Source organism: Leptodactylus fuscus, chromosome 1 (assembly GCF_031893055.1).
Source record: "Leptodactylus fuscus isolate aLepFus1 chromosome 1, aLepFus1.hap2, whole genome shotgun sequence".
In the NCBI taxonomy this organism is placed as follows: domain Eukaryota; kingdom Metazoa; phylum Chordata; class Amphibia; order Anura; family Leptodactylidae; genus Leptodactylus; species Leptodactylus fuscus.
The window spans coordinates 109,853,135-109,868,457 of record NC_134265.1 but is presented as its reverse complement, the minus strand read 5'-3'; the positions used below and the strand labels follow the sequence as shown (position 1 = coordinate 109,868,457).

Here is a 15,323-nt window from a genome sequence, read left to right as displayed (position 1 = left end):
AACTTTTAATAACTTAATTGAAAACAGACCCAAATCCCCTTTAGAAAAAAAAGAATTAAAGTGAACTAGTAATGTAGAACCCAATCCACTTGGAAAAATGCAAAAGGGTGGAAAAAGCCCTAATCAAATTGCTATTGATGCCCTCCGCTACATATGCAGCACCTAGGCTAATGTCCTAGCAATTGGGGCATACATTCCATTCCCCTGATAAACAACCTTAGGCATGACAGGCCAGTGTGGCGCAAGTAGCAAATTCAAAGACCATGCATTCATTCACAATGTTGCTAGAGTAAATATGGGATCATTGTTAGGGGTTAACTGTCTAATAGTATTGTTAGGGGTTAACTGTCTAATAGCACCAATGGGTTGGCTAGTGCAACAAGAGTTAACATGTCCTTATCAGTCACCTCCCTTCCCCCCTCAAAGCAAACATTCATTAGATCAGTAGATGCTGCCACTGCCTGTCAGTTTATAACTAATATATGACCATCGTCACTTTGTCTCTCTCTACGCGTTTCGCTGCACCCTCATCAGGAGAGTCATGTATGCAGATTACAAAATAACAAAGCCTGCGGTTAAAACCACAATTCCTGCGACCCCTGTGGTGGGTCACAGTACTGGAGTGAGTCCGACACTGCGTGTTGTCTCAGCCTCACTTAAATAGACCATGTACCTGTCTAACCTCCTCCCCTCCCAGGGGCCAAGCCCTCCCCGACCCATCAATCACAATCAGATTGAAGGGTAACGTCATAGTGGGCATGGTTGGGGAGTCACGAGATGTAAACACAATCGTCACTAGTCTGAGAGACCAGTGCTATGTTTCTCACGGCAAGGTAAGTATATACATGAGATTATAAATCAACATCCAGATCAAATGGCTACATCGGGGCCAAACAGTCCCATTCATAAGCACGATCCACGGGTGGACAACTAGGATGCATCAAAACTCATATGTGGACAGTAATTCCATACCGGAACAAGTTCATAAAGTCATTCTACAGTAGGCTCCCTGTCAGTGGTATTATAATAAAAGTCCATCAGGATAGTATCAATTGTATCTGTCCATATAGGTGCACACATGCATTCTACCTACGCCATCCCGGCCATATCACATTAGCAAAAAGGGACAGTGCGGCACAGACAGCGCACGTAAGTATAATAGAAGTGTGTGAACAAAGTCCAAATGCTACAAGTAACAATATTGATGATAACCCAATGAGTATGATGGCACACCAACACCCTATGGAGAAAGCCGCAGATGGACCTAGGCTGCTGTCCAGGTAACCACTACCCGAGGATCGAAAAAACAAAATGGCAGTACATACCGCCAAAAAATATATCATAGAGGTGTGTACACACAGTACGGGTGGTCGAGATAACACTGACAATAATATAACAGCCTAATAAGTATGATGACATTCGGTTATATATTGCAAATATTCAACTCTCCGTTTACTGCGTTGCCACTACTCTATAATATACTGGCATGGAAGAAACAAACACGGCGGGAGAAGCTGCAGGTGAGTGTGTCAGTGCTACATAAGTACTATTCAAATATTTGGGCGGCAGAGTGTCAGAGAAAAATAGAAATAGATGATGATAATGCAGACGCCATACGCGGACTGATGACTGCCACTCATACTCTGCCCACCTTGTTATTACACATATGGATGGAAAATGAAATTTAGAGAAACGGGAGGAACGACAGTGTTTCATTTAGGCCCTTGGGTTTAATAGAATCAAACCTAAATATCCATTGCGTTTCTTTGCGCAAGATCAGGTTTTCCCAGTCGCCCCTCCTCTCCGTTCTTTTAACACATTCCATCCCCTGAAATTTCAGGCTGAAAACATCTCCCCCGTGTCTGTTGCGAATATGTTGCTACATAGTTCAAATTGCAAGGGCATGATATCACATACACAACCCCCTCAGTCCGGCACGAGATGAATTGATTTGTCATGTAGCTTCTCCCCGTTGCGTGTGCTAGGACTTCACGGCCTCGCTTGATATAACCACAGGCTCTACATGAGCCACACTTATGTGTGCCCACAGGCATACCAGAAGAAAGCCAAGTCGATCTACTTTCTGGTTCAAGGTGGCTTTGCATCAATCTGTCGCCCAAATTGTGTCCCCTCTTGTATGTTATAGATGGTGTCGGGGAGATGACCCTGTTAATATCAGGGTCCTGTTGTAAGATACCCCAATATGTGCCTATAATTTGTCGGACCTCGTGTGAGTGTTGATCAAAGGTCCCAATGAGGCGGATGGTGTTATCCTGTTGTTTTTTAGGTTTGGGTACCAACAGGGCCTCCCTCGATGTGTCCCTAGCTTGCCTATAGGCTGTATCCAAGAGGGGGCGGGGATAACCCCGCTTGATAAACCTTTCAGTCAATAGCTCACTCTGTTTATCAAATTCTTCCAAACTTGAACAGTTCCTCCTCACTCGGAGGAACTGTCCCTTCGGTATTCCCTTCTTCAGGGGTAGGGGGTGATGGCTATCAAATCTTAACAGTGCATTCGTTGCTGTTTCCTTCCTATAGAGGGTTGTGGTTAATTCCCCAGATGTAGAAATGGAGATCTGAATGTCAAGGAATGTAATGGTTTCAGGATGAAAAGTAGAGGTAAACCTGAGGTTTAAATCGTTCGTGTTTAAAAACGCTACAAACTCATCATAGGATCGGGTGGGCCCAGACCAGACGATTAGAATATCATCAATGTACCTTAGCCATAAGGCAATATGGCGGTTCCATTGATCACATGCTTCCCCGAACACAACCTCCTCCTCCCATGCCCCTAGGTACAGATTTGCGTAGGTTGGTGCGGCGGGGCACCCCATAGCGGTGCCCCGCCGCTGATGGAAAATCCGACCATTAAACAAGAAGACATTGTGAGTGAGGGTGAACTCAAGAAGCTGTAAAATGAAGGAGCTGTGTCTGTCATATTGGGTCCCCCGGGTCCTTAGGAAGCGCCCCACAGCCCCACACCCCTTGTCATGGGGGATGGAACTGTAGAGCGCCTCCACGTCTAGAGATGCCAGGGCCGCCCCAGATGGTAGTTGGATGTCTTGAAGATGACGAAGAACATCCATGGTGTCTCGGGCATACGACGGGAGCGAAAGGACAAAAGGACGCAATACGATGTCAAGGTAATTGCTAATCCCCTGCGTCAACCCGTCGATGCCCGAGACAATAGGGCGACCCTTAAGGGGTGAATACCCCTTATGCACCTTTGGCAAGCAATAGAACGTGGGGACCCGGGGGTTAACCGGACACAAGTATAGATATTCCTTCTGTGATATCAGCACTCCTTCCCTGGCCTGGTCAAGCATGCTCGTGAGTTGCGCTGTATACTGAGGTGTTGGGTCAACGGGTAATATTGTGTAGTTATCGGGATCCAGAAGGATTTGCTCACACATGGATATATAGTGGTCCCGATTGAGGACCACTATATTGCCCCCCTTGTCTGAGGCCTTAATGATGATGGAGCGGTCGGATTCTAATGTTTCCAATGCCCTCAATTGAGCCCTGTCCATGTTGGGTCTTTTGAAGCTCAGATTTGAGGCTAATCCCTGTAGCCGCTCCAGCACCATTTTTTCAAAAATATCAATGTGTTTGTAATCACCTGGTGGGGGATTATTGCGATTTTTGGGTCTGAGACTGGTAAGGGGCTGTGATATCTCCTCAACTTCATTTTCAAGGAGAAGACTTTCTAAAATACGAATGCCCTCCAAGTCTCCCACCTCCACCCCCAGATCCCTTGCCCTTCGGTGGTCCATAGAGGACATGTACTTAGACCAACGCAATTTTCTCACAAATAGGGCCACATCTTTCACCCAGTCAAAATGTTGGAAGTGTGTTGTCGGTACGAACGATAAGCCTTTGGAAAGAACCATAATTTCAGTGTCAGTGAGAGTTTTATCTGATAAATTGATCACTTGTAATAGATCTTTATTAGAACCGGATCCTAACCTGGGGTTTGTTGTTCAGTCCTGTTTCTTAGAAGGTACTGGGTTATTTGGGGACCTTGGCCTAAAAAACCAGACGTAGTGGGGTTATTTGTGTGATCCCCAGACTGATAGATGTTTCTACCCCTCCCTCTGCTCTTCGTACCGTAATTTCCACCTCTCCCACGAGTCCTATCCCTAGGTTTTGTTCTCGTATCATTATCAGATGTCTCGTATTCAGAGGAGGATAAATCACTCATTTGTGCTGTTCTCCCTAGGTCGGAGTAAGCCCTGTTCTCTTTAAACTCCAATAAGTCCCTCTGGAACTGTTGGTGTTTGCGATTTTTAATCTGATTGGTCAATTTCCCAATGTTGTTTTGTAACTCCCTTTCTTTTTTAGTAAAGTCAGGGTCGGAGCTAAAGGTCTGGGCTTTTGTGATACATTCTTTCAACTTAGGTTCTAATCTTGATAAATTGCTCTTTTCCTCCTCTAGAATAAACGTTATCAAGCGTAGGGATGACTCAGTCACCTCCTTCGTCCATAGGCTCATGAGTTGTGGTGACCTAACTCTGGGAGAGGGGTGTATGGGATTCCGTAGCCTACCAGCAGCACAATTCGGAGCATATATTTATATCCATATATATATATCCAAAAATAAATAATACTACTTACAAAGGGCTATATGAGATGGCTGTTTAAAATGCTTGGGGACCCCCCAAACGGAAACCTATACGCATTAAAAAGCAGTAACCTTCAGGAAACTCACTGGCCCCATAGACTATAATGGGGTCCGTGTGGTTTCTGCACAAAAAATGTGGAGAGAAAAGTGTTGCTTGCAGGACTTTTCTCTCCACATTTTTCATGCAGAGACGGGAACGGAATGGCCCAAATGCAGATGTGAATCAGGCCTCTGTATATTGAGATGTTAAAGGGGTTAGCCAGGAATTACAGTTTTCTACAAGAAAGTCAGGGAAGGTGAAAATAAGAAAAAGAAAACCTGTACTCACCTGTCCCTGATGTCTCCCGCGGCTGTCCGTTCCAGCGGCAGGGGCTTTGTCTGGCAGAAGTCCTTGCCACATGTGACTGCTGAGGCCGATCAGCAGCCAATGGAAAGGACACATGACATCACAGGTGACTTATGTGAGACATCTCAGTTCCTTTCTTTAGGCTGCTGTGGCCCCTGATTGGCCTCATTGGTTACGTGTGGCGAGGACTGCTGTTGGAACAAGCCCTGGGGCGCCATTGGACCAGACAGGGGTGCAAGGACCAGGGATAGGTGAGTGTGGGTTTTATTGTTCACCTTCCCCAGCCTCCTTGCTGAAACCTGTAGTTCTTGAACAACCTCTTTAAGGCCGGGCCCCACGGGAAAAATTTTGGCATTTTACAGTCAGGGAAAAGTGGATGGAATTCAGAGTCAAGCCACAGCTGGAAGAAGTGGTCATGGCAGTCCAAAGGGAAGAGATGGGAAATGTGGGAAGACGTCTCCTGTGAGTATTATTGCACAAAATATTACTGCATTGTATTCACTGTAATGTTACCACTAGCACTCCCCCTCCCCCACTGCCTGAGGTGAACGATCAAAAGATGAACCCCCCACCCCGTATTCAGTCTGGGGGGGCGTCTTTTGATTGTCTGACTCAGGCAGCAGAAAGGCTAGGTTCATCACTGGTTCAGTCGAACCTGAAGATTTTGGAAAAATCGTTAAAAACCCAGTTCATTAGAAGCCAGTTTGCTCATAACTATTGGTGAGTTATCAATCAAGTCATGTCTGTTCTCTGGGATTCACCAAGAGGATGAGTTTTACAATTCACCACTAGCTTCTGTTCCAAACTGAAAAAGACTATTCAAAAATGAGGCTGGCAAAAATAAAATACCGACAACAGTCCGTTTCTAAAATACTGGTTTATCAGCCAGGAGGATCACTGGTTAAATGTGTCTTTCTGTTGTTGTTTTTTTTTATTTAATTCCTTTTTGCAATAAAAATAGAGCAATATTTACTAAACTTCTTTTACTTTATCAAAGATTATTGCACAGACAAACAGACGTAGCAGAGTTAACCTGAATTTCTGCAATTGGTTTAACTGCTGCAACGTGATATCTTCCCAAAGATGACAACAAAAAACAACAGAAATGAAAAGTAATGGTTTACCAATGATTTTTCATTGTTTTGGGGGTTTTTTGTCTTCTGTGACAAAGGCCTACTGCAAAGATTTTATGTGACAAGAGTAAGGGTTGGTTCACATCTGAGTAGGTATTCTGTCCGGGAGAGTCCGCATGGGCACCCCCTGTACGGAATACCAAACGCAATTGCAAGCGGTGTGCAGTGAAAACACACGGATCCCATAGACTATAATGGGGTCCGTGTGTTTGCCACACGTTACCCGCATGAATCATGTGGACAGGAAAGTAGATTGTGAACTACTTTCCTGTCCGCATGTTCTGTGCGGAGATCTGGCGGCAAGCACACGGACACCATTATAGTCTATGGGGTCCGTGTGCTTTTACTGCACACCGCTTGCAATTGCATTTGGTATTCCGTTTGAGGTCCCCAGACGGAATATCAACGCAGATGTGAACAAGGGGTGAGAGTTGTAATTGTGGTTTAGGGTATAATAATATTTATAGTAGACCCTAAGCTTCACGCTTTAAAATTTTTAACATTTATAAGAGAAAATATATCTGTATCTTCACATGCTAAACCTTTTGACAAATTGTAGAAAAGTCCACAATGACCAGACATATGTTCTGTGTATGACTGCTCTGCCAGTGGTGCAGAACTCCTGCCTAGTTAGCAGAAACTGTTTACCTTACATAAGAATGCTACATATGTCAAGGTGAGAACAGATCTTCTAGCATTCTGTAACTGGACTCAGATCTTTGTTGCTTTGTCTTTGGCAAGAGTAGGATGGATGCTAATATTAATAATCAAGCTGATACTAAAATTTTGTTCCAAAAGCTAAAGTATGGATTGATGTCAGGAGGCAGCCAGGGAAGGTAAGCATCATTGTTAATTCTTGCTCTTTATAATAACATTAACATGATAAACATTAATACATAAATACCGATTTACATTATGAAAAGGGCAATCCGAGACCCAAGCATAAGGGACACTGGTGACCTATCCACTGGAGAGGTTATCACTATCAGTTTGTTCGGGGTCCAACACTTGGACCTCACACCAATTAACTAATTTGGCTGCTGGAAGCCAAACACAAGGTGTGCAGTTATAAGTAGCTTTGCTCCTATTGAAGTGGAAGAGAACAGAGCTGCAGTTCCCCCGTGATCGGTCAAGCTGGGTGTTGGACACAAACTAACATCCTGTGGTTAGGTCATCAATATCGATTATTCTTGGGTCTCAGACAACCCCTTTAATATTTCCAGATAAAGAATAAATCTGATGAAATACATTGCTTCCCTTCCTGATCTACCATCTCAATTGTACCAATATTCTAATGCTTTTCTTAAGCTTATGACAATTGACTAGAAGTGTTTTTCTTGTCTAACAGGTTTTACTTCATACATTATGGTATCTTGAGCTGATTCGGCAGATAGTGGACAAGTTTGTGTTAGATAATCCAAAGAAGTTACTTAATGTAAAATATACTGAATAAAACTAAGAAAGTTAGAAAAAAGGGTACTGTAGTGACACACTGACTACAAACTACTGTACATACAGGTGTATGGCATAAGTAATTCAGAATAAGTCCTCATGTATATATGCATAGTATGGCTCCTTATAATGCAGTAATATAGCATCCATAGACTACTGTGTGGTATCAATTGTATCAATACCTACAATTTAATAAAAAAATAATAATGGAGCAGATTTATCATAATGGGATTTCATAAACTTGTTTACTTAATTGACTTAAATCCAATTGACTTGAAATCAATTTATCCTTCATAACCCCTTTAAATGCCATCTATATACAGTACAAGTGGCAAACATCTCATATTGTAAAACATATGAAAACCTCCGATTTTATCTTAGCATTTTCTTGTCAGCCATTCTGTATGTGACAGTTTTTGTACAGGTCTGTAACACTGTGATGGATATTTGGAAATGGATGCTATCTTGGCGTTCTTAGTAAGTACCAAAATCTTTTGTTTCTTACACGAAAAGTGACTATTTTCATATAAAAAAGAATATTGATATTTTGTAATCTTTTTTTCTCTTCATTATTTAGCTGAAATGATCTGCCACTGTAAAATTGCTGTTCTTTCTTGTAATCTTGTTTAACATTCAATTATACTAGAAGGAACACCACTACATTCTTATATACTTTGCTGTGTAGTTGTAAAATATAGTAATATGCAAACAAAATTCTATATAACAGCAGTAATATCTTTCACATATCTCATAATATCATTGAATTATCAGTTGTAAGTCCATCACAGGTCATTTCTTAACATAATACAGAGAATACTTCTAAAAAAAAAATGAGCTGATGCAAATGTTACATAATAAAAACAAAATGAAAACTATATTATACATTCGTGTAGAGATTTAACAGCAGTGATAGTGTATAGAAAAAAATCTACTTTACATCTACACAACAGACCATGGGCATTTATTGCCAATACTAAAAATATTAGTTTATTCTATCTAACAGTATATAATAATATGGCACCCATAGACTACTATAAGATATTTTGTCTCTTATTGCCTTCAAATTCAGGGATATCTAGCCATCATTTTGCCATTTTCAGACTTCCCATGTTTAGAGTGATTCTTCTAGGAATAGGTGCTGATAAATTAGGATTAAACAGGCCACTATTCAATGAGTTGATCCATGAGGGTGCCGAATGTCAGTCTGCCACCAGTCTGATATTATTAAGCTACCTAAGGATTGGTCTTCAATGTCTGAAGACTGCAAAACCCCTTTAATAGTTAAAACTTTACCATACGATATAGGAATAAAGATACTAGTGGTGGCATACACAGAAATGATACCTACACACTGTCAGACCCTACTGCATGTATCCTTACATGGTTTTTGTATGGGGCTGGATCACAGTGCGTATATTATCGGACCTGGGACCTACCTAGCCGTTAACAGTAAGTACATATATACACTATATTTAATAACATACACCCTACAATTAAGAAAAATGCCGTCACCATTTCCCATTCTATAATACAGACTTTATTTGATTTTTTAAAAAAGAATAAATCTCAAACAAAAGCAAACATTAAAAATATAGTAAAGCTGAACATGAAAACGAGTAAATCATTCATTTATAAAAAGTATATTAATTTATTATGTAGCCAATGGTAATATATATTATTTAAGCACTGTCATATGCCAAACTTAAATTGAAATACTTAGTTTTTTTAATACAACAGAGAGCACCTGCTTACCTTGAAGTTATATTCCCCCTAGTTTCTCCCTACTACAATGGGATTTTTCTCACTAAATACATACTTATATTTAGATAAATAATATCTTTGATGTATATTTTAGAAATGTTAATCAAGACAGTATATATTTACATGAAAATATTCAGAATTCATGTGTAATTGAAATCTATATTTAGAAATGATCATTTAAGACCTAGAAGTGATAAAATGTGATAAAACTTGCTCAACTTCAATAAGAAAAATGTCCATTATATATCATTGCATATAAATGTGGGATCACCGTCTAATCTTTCATCTTAATGTTTTTATTTAATGCATTTCTAAACATCTGGATTGATTTCCAACATGTTACATATATCAAGTATGATGATTTTTACTTTGTACTTTCATCTAACAGCCGGTGATGTGAAAGCTCCTTCTGTATCTGTGTTCATACCTTCTGTGGAAGAGCTAGAGACAGATAAGGCCACTTTAGCCTGCACTTTGAGTGATTTCACTCCGAAAATGGTGACAGTGGAATGGATGGTGGATGGAATGAAGCAGACGACTGGTGTATATCCATCAATGGCCAGCAAGCAGGAAAATAATCTGTACATGACAAGTAGTGTTCTTACCATGACTGCTGAACAATACAAGAATCATGAGAAGTTCTCCTGTAAAGTGACACATCAGGGGAAAGAGATTATCAAGACCATAAACCGATCAGAATGTGCTTAATATTTACGGTATCTAATTCTCAAAGAACCAGCAATAATGTCTTTTACGCTTTCTATAGTGACCATAACTATAACTGTATCAAATGGTTTTATTGCTTCCTAACATTTCTTTTCATATGATACTATTATACTTCTAGTATAATTCTAATAGAAAATAATCTCTTACTTCTCTCTATTCCAATGAAAGCCTTTAAGAAAGTTATTGTCACTTTTCTGTCTGGAAAAAACTGTTAAATAAAATGTCTTAAATCTTCATTTTGTGTCTCGAATTGTTTAAATTTACAAATATTTGGATCAGAGGTTTGGATGTATTTTATTACAATATCTGAAAGACAATATAGAAAATGGATCAATTTATTAAAATACAAAGGCAAATATCCAATGTAATACAAGTCATACACTATAAAATCTTCTAGTTTATGCACATACATAAATAGTTCATATTTATCATACCTCAATATTTGATATAAATATATTTAGATATCTATATAATTTATTACGATGGCTTAGAACATGTCTTCTCCACAAAAAATGATGGTGATACATTATTCATTGTTCGTATTGTTAGACATGGTCATTGGTTCTCACTTAGGGTATCATCATCAGCGTATCATCATTTCATCTGTTAGAATGTCCTTCAATAAATCAACTTAGAGTTAAATATGAAAAGATCTGCAGCCATTGGACTGCCATTACCATAGCCAGAATGCTTAAAAACTATATTACAGCCATCTGACATTCAAAGACAGCAAAATGGTTAAGGTCCAATTCATTAACAGATTGGTCTACTTTTTGGGGATCCATTCCTAGTTTTTTTTACCAAATAAAAAAAAACTGCTAAATGTGTGTACAGGGCTTAAATGTCACATGGGAAAAATTAGTACATATGTATTTAGAAATTTAATTTACTATATAAATGAAGAGTAAAAATACTGGGGCAGATTTATCATTAGGGAATTTTAAGCCTCTTTTCCGACTTGATTTAATTGTTACTGGTGGGTTTTTTTGCAACAATATTTTAAAAACTGTCTCAAGCTGGTTCAAAAAATGATCACAATTCTCTATGGATGGGAAGGGCATCAGAGTTCACTAAGGATTTTTGGTGTATGTTGAAGCCAAATTAGAAATTGAGTTTGCTTGCTTAAACATTTTCCAACTTTTCAAAGGGTCAGATATAGTAAATTAAGCTTAAACCAATGCACCATGTAAAGCAAAGGCACATTGCATGACAGTTTTGGAGAAATGTACTTTAGGAGCAGAGCGCTATAAAAAATGGTGCACAACCATAACAAATTTGGAAAAATAAGAAATAAAAGTCACAAAAATATGCACAAATTTATGCACAAATAGTATAATAAATCAGCCACATTGGTGATATTTTCATGAATCTATATGATACTGTCAGATTGTAACTGACATGAGCCACTACAGCCTGAGTAGATTTCCAGAACACACTGAGATTCCATAGAAAACACTAACTGTTTCTAATGACTGGATCTAACAAAGGCCTGGCAAACCCTTAAACTATATACGGAAATAATAATCATATATATGCAATAAGTTCTAAAACTAACCGTATATCAGAAAAGGTCTTTTGACTTAATAAGATGAAATATGATGTCTTGGATTTTAGTACATTCTAGTACAATCAGACCTATTTCACAGATATTGAAATTGCTTAAAGTTGATGGTATTGAAATAAAACCGTCCTATTCCCTATAATGGAGTCATCTTGGAATGAGATGCTCTTTGCACACTACAGGTATTCAGGCACATGGAAGAGATTACAGCTTTAATGGTCATTTACAGTCATCAATCTAGATTGATACTGGTCAAAATACATAGAAATTGGACAGATATCTTTCATGTAAAGGAACCCGTCCATCAGAGTTGTATCAGACATGAAATTGAGTACCATTTGTATATAATAAAAGTGTGAAATATCTCATATTGTAAAATATTCGAAAACCTCACATTTTATCTTGACATTTCTTTTGTCAGCCATTCTCTGTGTAAAAGTTTTTGTACAGGTCTGTAACACTGTGATGGGTTATTGGAAAAGGAACCCAACTTGTCGTTCTTAGTAAGTACCACAATCTTTACTTTTGTTCCTTACCATGAAAATTGAGTAATTAGTATTTTCATATCATAAAAGAATATTCATATTTTGTAATATATTTCTTTATCTTCATTATTTAGCAGGAATAATCACTTTCTGTCACTATCAGATATTAATATATAGCATTCATTGTGACAAAGTAATACATTTCAGAATCACTGACCCAACAGGTGTAAAATTACTGTTATTTCTTGTTATATCTTCTAATCTTATCTTATTGTTCTATCATACTAAAAGGAGCACTACTACTTTCTTATATCTTTTACTGTGTAGTTGTTCTAAAATATAAAAATATGCAATAAAAATTCTACATAACAGCAGTAATATCTTTCATATAATATCATTGAATTAGCAGATTTCAGTCCACATAGGTCATTCCTTAACATAATACAGAAAAAACTTCTAATGTGATCTGCTGCAAATGTTGCATAATAAAAATAAAATGAAATTTATATTATACATTCATGTAGAGATTCAATAGCAGTGACAGTGTATAGAGAAAAATCTACTCTACATCTACACAACAGTCAATAGACATGTATTGCCAATACTAGCACAATCAAATATTTGTTTCAACAAAAGCAAATTTTAGAATTGACCTATAACCATTATATTCTAATATTATTAAATGAGAACTAAATGTTTTCGTTTATTATATACTAGTACTACTAGTAAATGCAGATGACTGTATATAGTGCATTGCTCTCAATGTAGTCTGCTATGTTGAGTGTCTGTAGTCTCTGTACACCTGCAATACGTCCTAAAGACTTTGTGAGTAGGCAAGTCACTGTGAGGTTAGAGAAGCAATATTCAGTATTATATATCACTGCCATGCTCTAAGCTGGTAATCTGCTTGGGAGTTATAGCCATAAACTCTCTAATTTATGTATATTTATAGCCATAATTATATAAGATATAATAGTTGTTTCCAATTACCATTATTTACCTAAATGTAGATCCTCTAGTTCAGACTCCTTTTCTTTCTATCTATCTATCTATCTATCTATCTATCTATCTATCTATCTATCGTGTTGTATGGGGCACCATGTAGTGCACAGCCACATGGACCTCAGAAGTCTATGTTCAACTGATGTAGATACAGCTCTTTAATGTTCCTTAAACCCAAAAATATTAATTTAACCTCTAAATCTAGTTGAGAATTTCTTATTTCTGCCAATACCTCTCATGGCTATTTCCTTGTAGTGATCTGAAATTGAATTCAGTCACTGAGTAGTTATTAACAGAAGAAACATTGCCATCCTACAGCTTCAGGGATATCTAGCCAACATTTTGCCATTTTCAGACCTCCCATGTTTAGAGTGATTCTTCTAGGAATAGGTGCTGATAAATTAGGATTGAACAGGCCACTATTCAATGAGTTGATCCATGAGGGTGCCAAATGTCAGTCTGCCACCAGTCTGATATTATTAAGCTACCTAAGGATTGGTCTTCAATGTCTGAAGACTGCAAAACCCCTTTAATAGTTAAAACTTTACCATACGATATAGGAATAAAGATACTAGTGGTGGCATACACAGAAATGATACCTACACACTGTCAGACCCTACTGCATGTATCCTTACATGGTTTTTGTATGGGGCTGGATCACAGTGCGTATATTTTCGGACCTGGGACCTACCTAGCCGTTAACAGTAAGTACATATATACACTATATTTAATAATATACACCCTACATTAAGAAAAATACCATCACCATTTCCCATTCTATAATACAGACTTTATTTGATTTTATAAAAAAGAATAAATCTCAAATAAAAGCAAACATTAAAAATATAGTAAAGCTGAACATGAAAACTAGTAAATCATTCATTTATAAAAGGTATATCACTTTATTATGTAGCCAATGGTAATATATATTATTTAAGCACTGTCATACGCCAAACTTAAATTGGAATTTTTTTTAATACAACAGAGAGCACCTGCTTACCTTGAAGTTATATTGCCCCTAGTTTATCCCTACTACAATGGGATTTTTCTCACTAAATACATACTTATATTTAGATAAATAATATCTTTTATGTATATTTTAGAAATGTTAGTCAAGACAGTATATATTTACATGAAAATATTCAGAATTCATGTGTAATTGAAATCTATATTTAGAAATGATCATATAAGACCTAGAAGTGATAAAATGTGATAAAACTTGCTCAACTTCAATAAGAAAAATGTCCATTATATATCATTGCATATAAATGTGGGATCACCGTCTAATCTTTCATCTTAATGTTTTTATTTAATGCATTTCTAAACATCTGGATTGATTTCCAATATGTTATATATATCAAGTATGATGATTTTTACTTTGTACTTTCATCTAACAGCCGGTGATGTGAAAGCTCCTTCTGTATCTGTGTTCATACCTTCTGTGGAAGAGCTAGAGACAGATAAGGCCACTTTAGCCTGCACTTTGAGTGATTTCACTCCGAAAATTGTGACAGTGGAATGGATGGTGGATGGAATGAAGCAGACGACTGGTGTATATCCATCAATGGCCAGCAAGCAGGAAAATAATCTGTACATGACAAGTAGTGTTCTTACCATGACTGCTGAAGAATACAAGAATCATGAGAAGTTCTCCTGTAAAGTGACACATCAGGGGAAAGAGATTATCAAGACCATAAACCGTTCAGAATGTGCTTAATATTTACTGTATCTAATTCTCAAAGAACCAGCAATAATGTCTTTTACGCTTTCTATAGTTACCATAACTATAACTGTATCAAATGGTTTTATTGCTTCCTAACATTTCTTTTCATATGATACTATTATACTTCTAGTATAATTCTAATAGAAAATAATCTCTTACTTCTGTCTATTCCAATGAAAGCCTTTAAGAAAGTTATTGTCACTTTTCTGTCTGGAAAAAACTGTTAAATAAAATGTCTTAAATCTTCATTTTGTGTCTCAAATTGTTTAAATTTACAAATATTTGGATCAGAGGTTTGGATGTATTTTATTACAATATCTGAAAGACAATATAGAAAATGGATCAATTTATTGAAATACAAAGGCAAATATCCAATGTAATACAAGTCATACACTATAAAATCTTCTAGTTTATGCACATACAAAAATAGTTCATATTTATCATACCTCGATATTTGATATAAATATATTTAGATATCTATATAATTTTTTACGATGGCTTAGAACATGTCTT

At 37.5% G+C, this 15,323-nt stretch overlaps 2 gene segments (V, D, J or C); both read left to right on the top strand.

The window, feature by feature from the left end:
- LOC142204627 (immunoglobulin lambda-1 light chain-like) overlaps positions 1 to 10,255 on the top strand; it is a 227,271-nt gene extending 217,016 nt beyond the window's left edge. The window contains 2 exon segments of the V gene segment in view: positions 8,968 to 9,001; positions 9,702 to 10,255. Coding sequence covers positions 8,968 to 9,001; positions 9,702 to 10,021 — 354 coding nt within the window.
- LOC142204610 (immunoglobulin lambda variable 5-52-like) overlaps positions 1 to 15,023 on the top strand; it is a 44,168-nt gene extending 29,145 nt beyond the window's left edge. Inside the window, 2 exon segments of the V gene segment in view lie at positions 13,751 to 13,791; positions 14,485 to 15,023. Coding sequence covers positions 13,751 to 13,791; positions 14,485 to 14,804 — 361 coding nt within the window.
- Positions 15,024 to 15,323: the final 300 nt, after the last annotated feature.